We start from the raw sequence: 13,958 nt of genomic DNA, 5'->3' as shown, positions 1-13,958 counted from the left end.
CTTATGCAATATGATCCATTCTGAACTGCTGAGGGATGATCCCTCATAGATGTTGTTCTGACCTATAGCATTACTCTGAGGGAAGCGGATAGAGCGTTGCACTATGTTTGCATTTTCTTTCAATCCATAACTCCACTTCACAGTATCTCTATAGCAAATATCGCCCCCCTCCTGCTTCTTGGTCTAAGTAAACTATTTCAAGGCAACTTGCGGCGCATTACTTGAGTAGATATACATACTCTCAACCACTTCCGTCAGTTTCAGGGACCTGTTATTGGTGTGAGCCATATGTCAGTCACACTTGTCAAATCCTGACAAGATGTCTAAGTAGGCAAAGTGAACGCACCTGTCTGGGTGCAGGTTGACCCCTGGTGAATTAACCAAACAATTTCTCCTCTTTTCTTCTCTATGAAGCATGTTCCCGCCTTCCAAACCTTTTCTCTTGGTCCATCCTGTAGCTGTAAACCATGAGGAGGTAATTGACTAAATCACATTCAGGGTTTCTGCCCTGCTGTTGTGTCCGTTGGGCTGAGTAGTGGTCCACCTGTGCTCTTTCCTGCCATGAATAAACACTTTAAACCTACGATGAACCCAAGCGTATAACTGAAATCACGACTGTTGCTAAGAAGGTTTATTTGAGGAGTTATTGAGCCCTGCTGCCACCTGATAAAAGTCACCTGGAATATTTAGAAAAAGGTTTGTTATTATTAAGCTGCTGCTGCTAAAAATAAAAGGTTACAATAACAACTGAAATAAGATAACATAGTTATTGGCATTTATTTGGACTAACAATTACAAAAAAAGGTACTAAAATGCAACACGCCCTTGTTTGTTTGCGTCCACCCAGAGAATAATATAAATATTTCGATGGCAGGTATTTCTTTAATTTTAGTGGCGAATATTTGAAACAAAATGCGAGTCAGAATTTATACATAACTGACAGATTAAATTTCTGCATTCTGCAAATGGTTAAAAGCAGTCGTGACACACATTTTGATTCTTTAACAGAACGGAGACAGACACACTTGCGCATTGTGTGCGCATGTGAGCACAAACACAAACATTTCATGGTTCTTGTGCTAAAATGTAATCTTTCATCTGCACGCAGCACATTTGCAATCCTTGTGCCATCCAGTCTCACCGCATTGCATGGCAATTAACATCTCTCATCAAAAGTCAAATTCATTAACTCGGCTCTTTGAATAGCTCCGTGCCCTTCTCATCCTGACTCTGCTGTGGCTGGCAGCTCGGTGTTGAATGTGTGCTGATGATCGCGGTGGCTCCACTGATGTGGAGCGAGGACACCTCTGTTCACAGACCCCAGCTGATGATACAATGCCGTGAAAGACAATTTGTCATGATCCGTATTTATTTACAGCTCCTATTTTGTATCCATCTCTGCTCGACTTTTACTGTTTTGTTCATTTTATTGCTGTTTGAATAAACATGTTGACTCCTGAGTTTAGTGCAGTTTACTCTCTGTTCTTAAAGTGGTATATAAAACAATTCTGTCAAAACACACTGACTACTGGCGATATTGTCCACAGAAAATCATGTATTTCCAAAATATTATTCAGATAAACTGAAGGACGACATGTTGCCATGCAATTGGAAATTCCTTGACCTAAAACAAACCATCTAATATAATTTAAAAAGCGTTGTCAGAAGGCTAAAAGCTTTTCCTTCTCCCATTTAAAGTTGACATTTTGGAGAATTACAGTGAGACACACACCCACACTCTCATATTTCAATCATCTTTCCCAAAAGCAATTTTCCCTGCTTGCAGCTTCAACCCTTGGATTTGGAAGCTGTTCCCGTTTTGCCCCCCCCCCCACTCCCCCCCGCTTCTCATTGAGGCTGTTGCTATGGTGACAACCCCGTACCCTCTTCTGTCCCTGGGCTTCACCAGTATGACCAATGATTTCCTCTGAGTCAGTGACACACCTGCACCACACCGCTTTCTGACAGGACGTGTCTCACATGGGAAGTCACTGGTTTCACACATATGCAGAGCTATCCTGTGGCTGTGTGTGTGTGTGTTTACTTGTCTGATGGGATGTGTGTACTGGAAGTGCTGTGAGATTACACACCTGTGTGAAGGACACCTGCAGCAAACATAATTCTCGCCACTCCATCCGAGACGGTGAAAGTGTGAATCACTGTCTCTCTCCTCCACGCCATCACGCTCCCCTGTTTGACTACCAGCTCTCCAGAAATAGCCCCTGTAGCGTGAGTCAGGATCCCGGCCCACCTAAAACTCCCTTATGCAACCCCCCCCCCTGAACGGCAGGTGAATGACGTTATTTTTCATAACTCTCACACATAAATTCCATAAGAAGATACACTGCAGTTGGGGACTCACACATACGCATTATTTTGGGGAGTTTTTCCTGTGCCGATGTGAGGGTTTCGGGACAGAGGATGTTGCATGTGTACAGACTGTAAAGCCCTCTGAGGCAAATTTGTAATTTGCGATTTTGGGCTATACAAAATAAAATGAATTGAATTGAATTGAATTGAATGTACGAGAGGTTCATGAGGGCAGAGAAACACAGAGAGGGGCGAGTGAAATGGAAAAACATCGGTGGGGTATTTGAAGCCTCGATGCAGCATCGTGGTCGGACTCCACTGGGACAATTATGAAAATGGAAAAGGTGGGATGTGACAGAAAGTAATGGAGAGGGATGCGTATGTGTGAGTCCCCAACTGCAGTGTATCTTCTTATGGAATTTATGTGTGAGAGTTATGAAAAATAACGTCATTCCAACTGTTCCCTCTCCTTGCAAGTCACAGTCATGACCTTTATTAAGCAGGAAAATATCCTGTCCTCTTCGTGTTCTCATCTTCTCTCCTCCTCCTCTGCTTTTAACATTTGGCTAATCATGAGGGACGGTTCTCCTAAAGATCAAACAATGAATAAACTAATGGAGAAAAATTACGATCAGATTTATCTATTATTATTGGCAGCACAGGAAAAAAATTCAACAATAAAATGCTGTTTGCCCACTAAATAATTATCCACAGACATGATTTTGAACACTATAGAATTTTGCATGCAATTAAAACGGATTAAAACTCTTAAAACATTTTTGAAACACCTCTGATTCCGAGGTGTCATGAAATGATCAAATCTCCATTTTCTCATTTTCTCTCAATTCTCAGAAAGCTACAGAACATCCTCTAAATGGGCCTTGTGGTGCCAACCTAACACTCTCCTGTTAATGCATATGGAATTTGCCGGAAAGCATATGTGCACGCTGTGGTGAAGTTTGTCTCCCTCACCCAATGGGACACACACATTAACACACACCGTCCAATAGAGGGAAATAGGGCCTTACCTTAATTAAGATTTAATGCACAAAGGATCAGCTCTTGCTGAGTGTTCTGAACCTGAGGTCCCTTTTTAGCCGTTGGATGTTAAATTGTCTTTAAATAGCGATGCAGTGTCCATATGTTATTCTTCAACACAAATACACACGTGTATACCTCACATGTATGACATTTAGCAAGCCCCCCCCCCACCCCCTCCCTCTCTCTCCCTCTCGCCCCCTCTCTCTCCCTCTCCATAAAGGAGCAACACTGCAGTCCATCTGACCGCCTTTGCCCACCCTCTAGATTTGGATCTGTGACGTATTTACTAACGGGGACATGCGAGTTTTCTCACCGACGCTTCATCTGCTCGCGAGGGGCGACTATTTGGGGGAGACAAGCTGCGCCTCGCTAGTGGGCCGTTCTCAGCGGCTTTCTCTCTCCGGTGTAACCCTAACCCTCCTCAACGAGCCTCCTCGCTGCTCTCCTCTGACAGTCTGTGTGAATACATAAAGTCGCTTGGAAGTTTTTGGACACATCTTTTTTTAACATAAAAAAAGTGAGATTTTGCCAAAAAAAGATGCTGGGTTGTTTTAAGAGCACAGTTTTGCTCTTTGGATGCTTGGCTTATCTTGTTGGGACTTCTGTTGTAAACGCAGACGGTAAGTTCATATTTTAAGCTTTTGCACTAGAACATGATAATAATGTTTCCAAATTTTAAGTTAAGTTATGAACAAGTTAAGTTATGAACATTTGCTTTAGTGGTTCTGAACAGCAACTGAAAATAGTTAACTAAATGGCTTCATTTAAATATTGATTTATTTTATTTCTATATGATTTCAAATTAGAGTCCAGGCTTCATCCTCCAATTTGGTCTGGTGGTGTGACAGAGAGGTGATAAATTAATCTCCCCTGTTGCCAATACTACATACCGTCAAAATCTGCTCCAATGCACTGACATGCAAGTGTGATGCTGTTGTTATTTAGAGTGATACTGCAACATCATCAGATTTACCTACCAATCTCTTAGCAACTGCCGACATATAATTATATCTATTAAATCGTGGAATATGTTTGGACCTGGAATTTCCTGTGGTCATAATTCCAATAAGCATAGAAATGTCTTATTAATGATTTAGACAAGCAGAAGTTAAACGTCTCAAAATAAATTTATAAAAAATAAATATTTTTTTAAGTATGACAGAACAGGTGAAGAAGCACTTTTTAGATTTGATCCCATTTCACAAAACACTTGTGAATTAAGTGAGGTGTCTTCTTGCAGACCCAGAAACTCACTGGTCAAACCTGTGTGCCATTGTTCAACATAAGAGCTTGGTGGGAGGAAATAGGAGGTTTCAGAGGTCTTCCTCTTACTCCCCGCTCTCTCCCTCTCTCTCCCTCTCCCCTCAGGTCGCGTGTTCGTGCTGGACCTGAGGAACTCCTCCGGCCTGCATGGTTTCAGAGCTGCCGAGGGGGCCTGTGCCTCTCGACAAGCCCGCTTGGCATCGGCTCAGGAGCTCCATCACGCAGTGGTGGAGTGCTTCTTCTCCCCGTGCACCCGCGGGTGGCTCTATGGGGGCACAGTGGGGTAAGAAAAACGTTAAGCGTTAAATGCTCCTTAGTGGCTTCACTAAGGACGTGTTGTATGTCTTTAGATTTCGGAAGAGGTCAGAGGTCATTTTGGTGTGCGCGCATCTGTGCGTGTGTGACAACACTTGCGGGAACGGATGAAAGAGAAAGGAAATAAGGCAAGAGATGGAAGGAGAGAGTGACACGTGTCAGGGGGGTGGGCGGGGAGACAAAATACAGAGGTAGAGACGGAGAAAGATTCCTGTGTTCCCTGCTAGAAGAGGAGGGAATTCGGAGTCGGGGTGTCATGTCGACAACTGCCTCCATTTACACCTCTCATCTCCACGGTAACATGAGACCTAGCTCTCAGCACCCGGAAGCAGACGGACTCAGAAGCAGACAAAGAGACGGGCCTGATCTGATGGAGGGAGAAGATCCAGTGTTAGTTCATAGGGAGGTGAGTGACCTCAAAGGGTATCACCTGCACGTGGTCTTCAGTATAAGGGGATTTCAGTGCTTCAAGGTACATCCAACGTCACACTGGAGGCTGTGTGGTGCTTGAGTTGAGTTAGAAAAAACTGCCTTGAGTGGCTTTTATTGCAACATAAGGATATTGAAAGAGGATTAAGAAGCATATTAAATAATAACAATTAGTACGTAGGGCCAATCCCATTTTACATTTTTGAGTCAGTCCCCATAGTTCTCTTACACACTTGGGAATCCTTTAACCAATTTATTTCGCCCTCTCCCCCCATTGCCCCCCAAAGTCGTTACAATTCATTGTCTTCATCAAATTTGAATAAATATATATATAAATGGTTATTCAATAGAGGACTTGTCAGTGTAATGAAACTGAAACTGCTCCAAAATGGCGTCTGGCCGTCACACCCAAAGAGAACTTCTTGTAGAAATGTGGGTTTCTTTCAGGAGGTAGCACTCTGGTGTAGGGGTCATGTAAATCCTGTAGTCCATGACATCATTTTTAGGTCTGTTGCATAATAACAAGCGCTTATCGTCTTCCTCTTACCTGTCAATCAAACATTTGCTGCCCCGGCAACCACACAATGCAACCAGCCAACTCTTACGGACCCACACTTGTCTTTGGGTTTTCCCGGTAATGGTTGTGTCATGCAAGGTGAGGGTTTTGAGAAATGGTTCTTCGGAAAGGTGAAGTGTCTCTGATGGAGGCCAATCTTTCTCTCTTTCACACACATACACAAACACACGCGCACAGATGCCCGCAGGCGGTAGTTTTATTGTGAAAACAGTCGTGGTCCCTTTTTTTACGTCTCTCAGAGGGTTTTCTGGTCATTTTCCTGCCTGTTTCTCTCGCTCAGAGTTTTGTCCTTATAAGCTGAAGTTAGCATGGCACAAGCATGCGGTATGACTCACACCAACTCTCACATTCTCACTGCGCTGCCAGTCAAATTCTTTCCAATTACTGATGGTTTGATTAAATCAATTACACAAGTACACACACACACCATTTACATTTGATGAAGCTTGATTAAGGATATTACCGTGCAATATTATATGAAAGTTCTAATATGTCAGACTTTTAATTACGTTTCTGAACCCTGCTTTAAATTTTCTTTCCAAGTGAGGTGGATTGGTGTTGGGAGCTGCTATGGGAACATGATCTCATTGCCCTGGGAAGTTTGAGTCTGTCTAATCTGGTGCTTTTAGATGACAAATACCACTATAAACCTTAACGTCGCAACAAAAATAGAACTAGAATATATTTTTGCTGCTGCGCGTAGGCGTTGTGCCCTGACCGCGTCCTTCATTTGGTCTGGAACACTCATAACATTAGTTCCCTAATGTTATGAGTGTTCTAAAGTAGACGGTAACTTAAGGCCTCTGCATGGGAACATGGATTCGTAATGTGCTGCAGTGTGATAGCATTGTGCCGCAGGCTGCATCTGCTGATAGCACGGCAGCATGGCTTAGCCATGATGCGTGTTTCTACACTCTGATGTCACGTTGTAATAATATTTAAGCAAGCAGCAAATCAGGCAGGGCCCGAGAAAGCAGCCAGAACTGTAAATATCTGTCCGTGTGCGTCGTATTATCTGTGAGAAAACCAGAGCTGGGACTTTATTCAGCAGAATCGAATAGGTAGAAAGAATCTTACTTCACTGATTTCCTTAGTGTGATCAGAGGAGCAAAAATGATATACTTTACTTGCTTAAAATACCAATATATGAATGTAAAAAAACCTCCATTACAATTAAAAGCTCTGCACACATATTAGGTATTCATAATTAATTGATTCATAACAACATTTTAAAAATGACAAAAAGTAAAAGTCTGCATGTCCCCTGTTAATCATTTATTCATTAAGGTATCATTATTTTGTTTGTATCATTAGTGCATTAACATGTAAGCAACACTTTATTGTTGTAGCTGCCCGAGGTAATGCTAGTTTGAACTAATTTACCAACTGTGAGGTGTTGTTGTCCTTGTGGTTCACAGGAGAAATGTGAGGAGTCAGGGAGTGATTAATGAGAGAGGAAGGAAGGCAAGGAAGGGAAACAAAGTTAGGCTACTCTTATTCTTGGATGCGGGTTGAAGAGTTCCATATTTTCCTTGGATATGTAGTAGAGTATTGATTATTTGTGTGTTGATATCTAGGACCACGGTGTGTGATGTTGTGGGCAGCGCACGGAAAGCAGTGGATGTGAGAACAGAAAACGCCACAGAAGACGCTGCACACCTGGACGCCTTCTGTATCAAAGACAAAGGTCAGTAAAGCCACACTACACACAGATATATTCACACGTACACTCATCATTTATAAGTCTTTCTCTAAATCTCTAAAGTACGTAATTAAGTCACGTTACTAGGTTTTTTGAGTTCTTGACGTCCTCCACTTTCAACACTCTTCTTCCTGTTATATTGTTTGTCCATGTTTCCATTTCTATGTTTCCCATTAACACTTTCATACATAAAAACCCTGAGTCCCTGAGAAAACTTGATAAGAGCCTTTGGAGGGCTTTTGTTGATGAAGCAGCTCCCGTTGCCGACACATTTCAGAGAGGAGTATATTGTTATTCCATAAATAATGGGAGAGATTTCCTAACTCTCCAAAAGTTTACTGCATCAAATCACCCTATTTAAAAAAACACTGCATTTTGAAAAACACCATTTAAATGTACCTTCAAAAGGTTTTAATTTCACCCTAACTGAAAAACAGAAAAATATGTAATGAGTGGCTTTTTTTGAGTGGATCAGCATGTTATTATTCGTCAAACAATCTGTGTTGCTTCTATAAAATTACCATGAAAAATGAGACCACAGTCAGGACAATACATGGGCTCTATCTCGTCCCAGTAGAGTTTTTTGGCGTCCTGTTTGTCCCATTAACATCCACATTTTCCACAAAGCACATTACTTCCTGTCCCTTGAGTCGCTCTAATCTCTTTCTGTCTACAAATGGGATAGTGATGCTGGATAGTAATTATAGGCCATGGTTCATTAAACACACTCGGCAGTACTGAACAAGGTTTGCGTCGTCACTATCGAATAGCTTTTTTGCAACTTAAAACATTTATATTTCACTTTGCATGTTGTGTTTGTTGTCGACAGGTGTGCCGTGCGGTGACCCTCCGTCCTTCCCTAACGTCCATCTACAGGGGCACAGCGGGTATGAGATGGGAGACGAGCTGATGTACACCTGCGTGCCGGGTCATGCGATGCCCAGTGGACACAGTGCCTTCAGCCTGCTGTGCGACAGCTGTGGAGAGTGGTATGGACTCGTGGAGATATGCGTCAAAGGTAAGAAGACCTTCAAAACTGTTAATCGTTTTCGAGGTTGGAACGGAAATGAAACAAGCTTTTATTGCTGCGGCCCAAATTGTTTTCTTAAAATGGCTGAATGTTTTAGACTTTAAAAAAAAAAAAGCCTTCAGGTTCATTCCTGGTCTTTTGGGAAACAGAGTCTCTGTTGTGAGTTGAGAATGGCTGCTGTGACACCCCAGTGTGACATGCCATAGTGTGGAACCAGTTCATAGCAGAGGGAGAAGAGCTGTATGTGAAAGCAGAATGCCCGACCTGTGTCCATGGTACGCCGACAGGGTGGCAGTCATGTTTGTGTGCTGCTGCAGTCGTGCCTCAACTGCCTCAAGATCAAAAGACAAATCGAACAAATCGACAAAAAGAAAAAACACAATCTATTCCGCATTTAAAGACACTCCACTACTATTTATTTCATATAATACACGGGATACTTTCACCTTCTCATGCCGTCAGAAACCTGTCAAACATGCACGTGACCCCTGTGATAAAGCACCACAAGCCGATCATGTCTTACTTTAAAGTAACAGTTTGACTGTTGATTTTAGACATTTACAGTTGAGCTTCGTCCGCCAATTGAGTAAATGTGTCCATGTTGTGTTTCCCCAGATGAGACCGAAAGTCCTGTGGACTACGAGGAAAAGTATTCCTACGGAGAGGCAGAGCGCCACAACGAGAAACCGGAGGAGGCTCATGGTCAGGTGTTCAAGGAGGTGCACAGAGCCGGATACCAGGAGCAGGAGGAGAGTCTGGAGCAGCAGGAAACGAGCTTCAGTGTAGAGAAGAAGCATCAAGACCACCATGGAGAGCGCGGTGTTGGCGGTGTTGGGAGAGACGTGATTGGCCGACCACTTGAAGGAGCTGTAGAAGAAGCAGAAGAAGAGTACCGGGCTGTTGAGGACTTCGCAGGCCATCCGCGGGGACAGCAGGAGACGAGGGAGGTGGTCGAGACCAGTGTCGCCACAGAAGCGCCTGTCTCTTCTCTCTCCCAAAAGCACCTCTTCTGGTTCCTCCCCGAGGCCTTCCAGGAGGAGGGACATCCTGTCTCCGGCAATCCAGTTACCGAGACCACACAGAGGGCCCCGGGCGCCCAATCAGAGGAGAGTAAAGAGAGCGACAGCCGAGAAACGCGTCACCACCAACGTCCAGCTGACGACGACCACGATGACGACCGAGGCGGCCGCGATGATCCGGACACGGATGACCGAGACGACCACGACGACAGGGACCGCGAAGAACCGGACGGCCACGACGACAGCCGCCAAGATGATGTAGACGACCATGACAGCCGCCGGCGCAAAGATGACGAACGGGCGGAGCACCAGATTCCAGCTCAGCACGATGATCTGGACACACGTGACAGCCACGAAGGTCATTCCGATCGTGACGATCACGATGATCACGCCGACCACTATGACATGGGCGAACACGAAGGAGGCCGCGATCGCGTTCGCAGCCATGAGTACGCCGATACTTACGACGAACATGACAGCTACGAAGAACGTGACAACATCACGCGCGGTGGCGAGGACCGAGAGCATCCCGACGGCTCCGAGGAACACCCAGAGCCTGATGCCCGTGAGGAGCATTATGACCCAGGCGAGGATCACCACGACCGCGACACCGATCACGATGACCATGAACACGATGACCACGACAGCTACGATGACCATGATAGCCATGAAGAGGATGATGACAGCCGTCAGCGCGTCGTATCCTCTATGGCGGCGGACGGACATCAGAACGGCACTCTGAAGAGAGCGAAAGGAGAGGACGACACCTGGCTGGACGGCCACCCTGTCGTTCCGGGGGGGAAAGAAATGGGTGACTCCACGACAGAAAGGCTCCGACCAGACGATTCAGAGAGGGGGACAATTGTCAGGGCAACGGACAAACCCAATGAGGTGGAAATTCGTGGACCGGGCCATTACACCAGCCCACCACAGGTGGCTGAGTCTCCCACCATGATGACTGCCTCAAACCGGGGAGGAGCAGAGGAGGCGTGGGATGGATTCACCATCGACGCTGCCCCCTCGCAGGCCTGGGACTCTCCCTCGTCCTCCGACTCCCTGGACTACGACAGCCAACAGGCGGCCCCCACCCACTTCTGGCAGGGCGACCTCACCGAGCGCCCCTTCCTCGCTCGCGGCCCGGTTCCGCCGATGCGCGACGGCGTGGTGACGGAGGAGGACCGTGTGCACAATCTGCCCGGTGAGGTGGGCGAGAGGGGTGAGGTGGAGGGAGAGGTAGGGGAGGCGACCTGTACAGGAGACGACTGCCCTCCACATCCCCCGAGCTCCTCCAGCCGAGGTCCTACCGTGGCGGCAATAATAGTGGCGTTATGTGCCGTCGCCGTGGCGGTTGCCGTTGGGGTGTGGTGTTACCGACGGCAACAGCAGAAGAGCTCCATGTACGAGATGAATGGGAAGGGCCAAAGTCAGGACAGACAGGGCCAACACATAGAGATGCAGCAAAAAGTGTAAGAGTGAGGAATGAGGACAGTGGGACACTAACGTAGGGCAGAGACGTTTAGGGAGGGTGGGAATATTTGGATGAGTTTTTGGGAGGAAAGCACAGCCCCTCAACTTGTTAGAAACTACTGCATAATTTGAGATTTTGGATGGGTGTGAATGAATGAGTTTGTTCAAGAGCACCTGTGTGATGCAGAAACGTGTGTAAAACAGTGAAGACACTAGATCCATTTTACGGAATTTTGGTCATCTGCATTATACTTACCCAAAATGATGCTCTGACATCTGGATGGACATGAGGACCGGGGTATCTGGACTGGACTTAACTCCAGGGAACTGAGAAGGGAGACATTAAGGAAATAACCATGTAGGAAAACCACAAGAAGGCTGCCTGCCCACCTGAATATATGAAGTGAGACCTCAAAGCTCTTGGACATTGTTACCTTTATGTTTATTGAAGGTTGATCAAGCTGCATTGATCTCGATTCCCCATCTGTTTCTCTTTGTCCCGGAGTATTGTGTTGATAAGAACTGCATTGTCGAACCAACAATAACAAAAAAGGATGACAATGATGATGGTTAAGTTAAATGAGTAAATGAGTAGATTTTGACAGGTGGCATCAGTCAATCAGATTGAGCCACCGTTCATGTCTGTGTGTGGGTAAATGTGTGTTAGTGTCTGTGTGTGTGTGTGTGTGTGTCTCAGGTCCGTGCAATCTGCCGGTCAGCATAATGTCTTGTTTACTGATGGGATTCAGACCAACCAGAGATCAAACAGTGTGTGGCTGCCATGGCAACAGAGAGACACTAAAATAAAGTTTTATTTTTTGCCCCTAATGGGCAATGAAATCCATATCACCCTTTCAGGATACTGTTATTCAAGCGGTTTGTGTATGAACCTGCATATGCTCACGCTCTCCTAGTGGGAGGAGCCTAGGACAGAGGAGCAGAGGGCAGGAGGAGGCCTGAATTATTCAGCCTGGCGATTTCTTTGGCTTTTTCCAAAAAGTGCTTGCCGTGGGGTTTCATAGGAATGACAAAAGGCTGAAAGGTTATAATGGCATTGTTGCCAAAAACATATTGTCTACTGCATCTTTAAAGGATTCATACCAGTTTGACATATGTTGACGTTTTAGGGTCTTAAGTTCAAATGTACTTTTGCTAATATTAAATGGAACTGAAGCAATCAATAAATTTGGGTTAAAATTAGGGCTCAGGCCCTAATGATATTGTTAGATTTAGCGAAATATAAATTGTAACCCTACATGTTTTTAATGAATCAATGGGTTATTCTTTACTTTGTTCTTTTCTGTTTGTCCTGATAAAATATAGTATAAGGGGTTTAAGTGGATTGTCTGAACTGGAATGAGGAGAATCTGATAACACTTACAAATTTAAAGTTTTTGGTATAATTGTACATTGGATTAATTTTCCAGTCCTTGTTCAAAAAAATGATTTGACAGTGTACCACAGCTCTGCGTGATTTGGTGATAATTGTTTGTGCTGTTTTTGTATTGTGCCAAATACATAAGAACTAAGGTGAAAATAGAAAACCTGGTACAATTGTAAATAAATTCAAATAGACATAAGAGGATTTAAAATGAGATATTAGAGTGTGTTATTCTGGGGATTTAAAAGACTGTTAAAGTACTGCAATAACTTAAATAGAAAGTGCTTCACTTGTAATTAATGTAAAAAACGTTTGACGGCACTCTGATAAAATGATCATTTTATTTTTCCTCTCATCCAGTTTTCTCAGTTCTGAAAATTATAATTGTTATGGTGTTATTTTGTAACATATTTAGAAATGAAATACGTAAAATGTTGTTGAATGTGGACGGGTTAAAGATATCTCACCTATCTTTTGGATTTTCGTATGGTCGTGCCCGAAAACTGAATCAGGCAAAAGGGAATAAAGCACATGTATGCTTCTATAAATCTTTGACGGTAATACTTCATTGGCCATGGTGACATTCAAGCACAGCTGACATGTATTACCTCTTCATGTCTCTCACAGCTCAACTCCAATTTAGTCGAGACGCCCTTCACTTCACCAACTGAAGCTGTCCCTCAGCAGCCCGAATGGTCGATCATGGAGGAGTGTCTGGTCGCACACACCAGGTTTGCCACATGATCCGTGAACACTGACCATAATCAGACACCACATTTGGGTTTGAGAGCCCCTGAGTTATGTGCAAAATCTAAACATATAAGAGAGCAGAGCACTCTGCGTTGTTGGTCCTCATTCACATGTTGCTCCCTGTCTGTTTCTCCTTCATCTCAAACAGCGTGATGTGTGTGCGATGTCAGAAAGAAATGTGTACTGTATTTGTGTCACAATAAACTCCTTAACATGTGGTATTAATTCTTGAGATCTACTTTTACACGGTTTGTGGTCTCGATCTCTGATTGAATGGTCCATTGTTCCGCCCGTGGCTGTGTGTGAGAGTGATCAACGTTTATTATTCGGGTGTGACTTTGACCCGTGAACGTAACTCCCGACAATCGGCCTTTTATGTTAACTGTTACCTAACCCACCCCTGCCTGCTGCTATCCCCCAGTTCTGTGTGATGTTTCCCAAAATGTCTTTTTTTTTTTTTTAACAGAACAAAGTAGAATGTTTAAAGAGAGGTCAGATGAAAGGAAAGCATTGGCAAGGGGAGAGAAAGCGGCGGTGAAAAGGGACGGGTGAATGCAGGCAGCAGAGAAATGAGAACGCAGAGTCAGAGAGAGATCAACAGTAGCACAGCGAGAATTTTCCCCTGTGGGGTTTTTACATCACCGTGTGACAAACTGCACAGAGACTCAATGTTC

The 13,958-nt window shown here is 44.4% G+C and overlaps 1 protein-coding gene across 1 annotated transcript; it reads left to right on the top strand.

The window, feature by feature from the left end:
- Positions 1-3,619: 3,619 nt before the first annotated feature.
- On the top strand, positions 3,620-13,683 carry susd5 (sushi domain containing 5). The gene is made up of 5 exons (XM_037474358.2): positions 3,620-3,971; positions 4,720-4,897; positions 7,513-7,622; positions 8,467-8,655; positions 9,283-13,683. The coding sequence occupies exons 1-5, from the start codon at positions 3,890-3,892 to the stop codon at positions 11,154-11,156; spliced, it is 2,433 nt and encodes an 810-aa protein (XP_037330255.2). The 5' UTR covers positions 3,620-3,889; the 3' UTR covers positions 11,157-13,683.
- Positions 13,684-13,958: the final 275 nt, after the last annotated feature.

This window comes from Pungitius pungitius, chromosome 17 (genome assembly GCF_949316345.1).
Source record: "Pungitius pungitius chromosome 17, fPunPun2.1, whole genome shotgun sequence".
Taxonomy (NCBI): domain Eukaryota; kingdom Metazoa; phylum Chordata; class Actinopteri; order Perciformes; family Gasterosteidae; genus Pungitius; species Pungitius pungitius.
This window is presented reverse-complemented; position numbering and strand designations above follow the sequence as displayed.